The sequence below is a fragment of the Atta colombica genome, unplaced genomic scaffold, assembly GCF_001594045.1.
Source record: "Atta colombica isolate Treedump-2 unplaced genomic scaffold, Acol1.0 scaffold142, whole genome shotgun sequence".
Taxonomy (NCBI): domain Eukaryota; kingdom Metazoa; phylum Arthropoda; class Insecta; order Hymenoptera; family Formicidae; genus Atta; species Atta colombica.
This window is the reverse complement of record NW_017259231.1, coordinates 218,949-224,399: the sequence shown is the minus strand read 5'-3', so window position 1 is coordinate 224,399 and position 5,451 is coordinate 218,949. Positions and strand designations below refer to the sequence as shown.

The 5,451-nt window shown below is 28.4% G+C and overlaps 1 protein-coding gene across 3 annotated transcripts in view; it reads left to right on the top strand.

The window, feature by feature from the left end:
* The window catches only part of LOC108685006 (transmembrane protease serine 11D-like), a 6,345-nt gene extending 1,325 nt beyond the window's left edge, over window positions 1-5,020 (top strand). For 2 of the 3 annotated variants that reach the window (XM_018189602.1, XM_018189601.1), the window contains 5 exons: window positions 1,618-1,849; window positions 2,148-2,313; window positions 2,525-3,217; window positions 3,749-4,119; window positions 4,661-5,020. In XM_018189602.1, coding sequence (XP_018045091.1) covers window positions 1,640-1,849; window positions 2,148-2,313; window positions 2,525-3,217; window positions 3,749-4,119; window positions 4,661-4,930 — 1,710 coding nt within the window. In that variant the 5' untranslated portion in view covers window positions 1,618-1,639 and the 3' untranslated portion in view covers window positions 4,931-5,020. The remainder of the gene's footprint in view (window positions 1-1,617; window positions 1,850-2,147; window positions 2,314-2,524; window positions 3,218-3,748; window positions 4,120-4,660) is intronic. The other variant, XM_018189603.1, reaches the window with a different exon arrangement.
* Window positions 5,021-5,451: the final 431 nt, after the last annotated feature.

Genomic DNA, 5,451 nt, shown 5'->3' with positions numbered 1-5,451 from the left:
TGATTAATATGCATTAATATGCATTGAAAAGGATCCAAAATTGAAACCTATACATTTTATGTTAATTAACTACGATTAGTAATAATGTAGTAATAAATGTAGTAATAATGTAGTAGAAAACTATATGTTAATTGTTATTACTGCGTATCCGTTGACTTATTTTTCCTTCATTTTATTTCAAATTATTCTTGGAATCTTTGCTATTCTTGTTTATTGTTAAGACTTCTTTTTGTTTGAAATTGATTGTTTAACAAGATTATTGAACTTTAATTGTTCAAGTCTTGTAAAAAATTAATTGTATTTAGGCTATAATTGTTCTTTTAAATGTAGATTGATCAGTATCTGAAATAAAATACCGTAACAATTATTAAATAGAAATGTTTACACCAATTGAAAAGCAAGTAAAGTTATAAAAAAAGCAAAATTATTTGTTTTGCTGATCTCATGACGTGTTGTCTTACGTGAAATGTTTGATCTTTCAAGGGTTATCAAGCAGAGAATAAATAATGTTCAGTAATAGATACATTTAGTGCATCAATTCTTTAATCCAATTTAATCTGTATTATTAACAACATAATTTTACATTAATGAAACGATTGTAGTATAAAGCAAAATAATTGTTGACATTAAAGAATTTAAAAATCGCACGATTAAAGATATACTTTAAATGGATTCGAAAAAACTAAAGCATAATCAATTAAAAATTAGATTATGCTCTAGTTTTCAACAGCGTTCTAAATTAAATTATTTAATTAATTATTTAATATTATTGCTCTTAAAAAATTATGAAAAAATATAACGTAAAAAATATTCATAAAATTTTGAATAAAAAAAAATGTTTAGTTTCAACTAAAAATTAGGAGACTATATATGATCGGAATATCCTGTTTAAATACCTAATTCGGAAACAGTCACTTAATTTTTTTACATAAATTATCACGTAGGATGTTTTTCACATCTTAATTTAAAATTACTCTTATATAATTATATCTTGTATTTATATTATTTGTTCTACAATTTATTAAATTTAAGATCATTATATAGATTTATTTAATATTTTCTAAAAAAAATAAAAAAATGTAAAATAAATGGAAATGCGTTCAGTAAAGAAAATTATGATTAAATAATTAGCTTTATTTTCTTCCTGCTGTGTAAAAACCAGATTCTCAGGTTAATGGACACATAATATTATGTTTGAATGTTGAGTTTATCGTGTTCATGACACTCTGCTTAAAACGTATTTACATTTATCTGCTTATTCTATCAACTTTCCTGATTCACTTGTAATAAATGATAATAAATCATTTCACATTATATATTGAAATCCTATTCTTTAATCTTATCGATATATATTAAAACTTGATATATAACGAATAAATGTATACAGATATTAATTATGTAAATATAATCGCATTTGCGTAATGAATTCGTATTTCTAAATTTTCTTTGAAATGAAATTACTGATATTTACATATCTTTGAGATGTTAAAAAAATTTTTTTATAAAAGAAATCCATGTAGCTAATGATAACAATTGTTTGAAAATCACCAAATCATTAAATAAAATATTAAAGAATATTAAAAGTGAATTATATTTATAAACTATGTACTTATTAAGTTTGTTAACAGATCTTCACAAGATGGCTAAGATGTATATCTTGATTGCATTACTGTCGCAGCTACTTTTTACGCTAGTACAAGGACAGCATTCTCCATGTCCTCAATATTTCAGATATATAACTAAACCGGGAACAGACGAAACGATAGGGCAGATTGAAATCCAGTCTCCGCCAAAAGTTAGCAAACTCCATTTGAAAGTGAGTTTAAAACTCACTGCTGAGTTACCTACGGTATGTGTTCTTTTTTTTATATATCTAATTATGATTGTTAATGCAGACAATTTCTAATAATTTCATGCAAGTTGTGTCGGCTCAACAATAGCTAACAATTATTTCTCTAAAGTATTTCTGAAACAAAATTTAGCTTGAAGTCGTAACGTTTCTGCAAGTAGTGTCTTAAAAAAACAAGTTTTGCTTGATTTAAGAATAAAAATACATTTTAAAATGACCAAAATATAATATTATATAAAAAAATTTTATGAAAAGAAGTTCATTTCTATAAAATAAATCAATCATCAATATGTTTTAGAAATATTATGGTCAACTAAAATTAGCACGATCGACCGAAGACTCTGCTCAAGCTGTTTTACAGGGCAGGAGTTTATTATATCATATTTATTTCCCTTTACGCCAACCACTTCCAACATTGACCACAATATGGTTCAATGGTAAAAAATATTGTACGGGTCCCGATGGTGAGTATCGTATTTGCTTGAAACAGAATATATGTAAATAATATATGTAAATGTATGTTCGAGAAAATAGGAATAGACTTTATAGATGTCCATTCTTTCGAGTCACAAATTAATTCTCATTTTATCTTATATTTATTAAGACGACAAAGAGATGAATTCGAAGATCTCACTCTAAAAAGACATGAGATTTGAATATCATATTTTGTTTCAGCAACAGGAGATGTTGTGACTATTACTATTACTACTATCACGTTGGAACATACTCTCTATCTGCCAAATATGCCTTCGCTAAATTCACAACCGAATGAATCGCTTCAGAACTCGACACCAAAACCAGAACAACAAAGTATTCCAAGGAAAACCACCGTCGCTTCTTTTCAAAATAATGGCAATATATTGCTAAATATGCTCCCGAAGCAACCCGGACAAGTTTATACACAATATAATAATAACAACGTATTCCTAAGGAAACCGACCCCAACTCAAGCAGTCTCACAATATGATTTTAATAATAATAATATATTTCTAAGGCCATCTTTGAGTAAAATTCCACAACATAGTAACAATAATGACATTAATAATATATTCCTACAGTCAAATCAGTCACCTAAACCTCAATCAAATCAGTCTCCAGCCAAACTAATTCCGCATAATAATAATAATAATAATAATAATAATAATAATAATAATAATAATAATAATAATAATAATAATAATAATAACAACAACAATAATAATGAATGTGGCATCGGCAGTCGCTCTGGAAATGCAAATCTTTTGATCGCTAATGGGCAGGAAACATTGCCTGGCGAATGGCCATGGTTAGCGGCACTTTTCGTCGTTACAAATCAATATGAGTTTCAATGCGCTGGAACTATTCTGACAAATAAATATGTCCTAACAGGTAAAATAATAAAAGAAAAAAAATGTGTATTACTAAGACTCTTCATATATTCAATAACGTAAACTTCTTATATTACCTTTGCTTTCTTTCTTGGATCGTAGAATTTATTTTTATTCTCGTAATAAAATTTAATTTTATAAATTTCCACAGATATTCACAGTTAATCCAAATATAATCGAGAAAAAATATATAAAAATATTTAAAATGCTTAATTGTTCATCAGATATTTTGATGTTATAGAGAGTTTTTGCTATGTATTTTGACTTTCCATTAAATAATGTAACTTTGTTCACCGTATGGATACATAATCTTACAAAAATTCCCAATTATTTTTTGTATTTTATATTATTAATAAGAAGTGCAAGCAAATACCTGGAGAATTTCTCTGCAATATGTGTGTGTGTGTGTGTGTGTGTGTGTATGTGTGTGTGTGTGTGTGTGTGTGTGTATACTCTTTAGTTTTGTATCTCTCAACATAGAGTGCGGATTATTAAAAAAAAAGTGATATTCATGCATATATTTTCTTTTTAGCGGGGCATTGTTTGAAGACGAACCTTGAAAGCAACGAAACTATACTTCCTAATGTGTTGGCTGTAGCATTGGGGCGATTTAATTTATTCGGATTTCGCGAGGTGGGAACCGTGAATCGGGAAGTCGCAAGTTACACAATTCATCCCGATTATGCGCATGACACCACCGGCGATTCCGATCTGGCGATTTTAAACCTCAGAAAACCTGTGGAATATAACCATTTCATCAAACCTATTTGTCTGTGGTCCGGTTCATCTGATCTTCACGACATCGTCAGTAGAAGGGGATACGTCGTGGGATGGGGCAAAGATGAATTCGGTCATCGTTACACCGATCATCCACGGATGGCGATAATGCCGATAGTCAGTCTGGTAAAGAACCTTTAAGATTCTTTTTAAATGAGAATTTTTCATAAATTTTGTTGTTTGATTGGTATACAAATTGGATCGAGATTCTCTAAATGAAACGTCCGAAAAATGAAAAAATAGGCAAATGACAATAAAATCGAAATATTTAAATATATTATGAAAAAAAAAGTTTATTTTTGCAACGATGACACGCGAAACTATATTTAATTTTGTTACATTTACACAGTTATTGTTACATTTACATAGCTTACATAGAATTACTATTACAACATTGTATGCACATATCTGTAGGTAACTAATCGATGATTTTATCAAAGCCATTGTATACCTAGAGTAATGAATGTAATGATTGTTTAAAAACAATAATGCTATCATTGATCATATGATTAAGATATAATTTCAAATTTTTGTAAACATTCTTAAAGTAACATATTTCGATACAATTCCGAGACGCTAACCATATATGAAAAACAGAGTCGGAGTTTCACGCCTTTTAAAACCAAACTTTACAAATGATGAAGATTCATTGTTGCATGAATTATAGGAGACCTGTCACTGGAGTTATCCGGGTTTCGTCAAACTCACCTCGAATCGTACCTTTTGCGCCGGTGTGCAAAATAGGAGCGGTCCTTGTAACGGTGACAGCGGGAGCGCGCTTGTACTTTTCGATAATACCACAGACCGTTATCTATTGCGTGGTGTTGTTTCACGGACAGTGTTTAGCCATGAACCAATATGTGATCTCACAAAGTACACCGTTTTTGTCGACGTGGCCAAATATCTAGTTTGGATTCAACAGCAGATATCCACGTAACGATAGTGTTGTTTCAAAATGTAAAATATGTTAGATAAATATGCTAGACAACATTTTACATAAAATTTATTTGAAGCTACAACACTTAAGGGAGCATTGACAAATGCATACTACTTAAAGTATATTTTTATTATATTTTCTATTACTGCTTTGTACGCAAATAAATATTGGAAATTGTAGTTTGATATTTTAGATCTATCTGTTACATGTTTCATTTTTTAACAATAATTAAATAATATAACATTAGAATGGCTCAAATAAAAACAAAATGTTGTAGAGAAAGGCTATAAGAAAATTTTCTTCTCTACATAATTTTGTTTTTTAACATATAATATTATATAATAATTAATATTTTATAAGTCTTTCTGTAATATACTGCAAACAGTACAGTTTAACAACTGGTTATCTGTAAATTTTTTAAATCATTCTCTTCTGAAAGTACTGAATGTTCTAATAAAAATAACTAAAAATATAGAATTAATAAAAAATCATTAACTAATATTTAACAATTATTAGTTTTA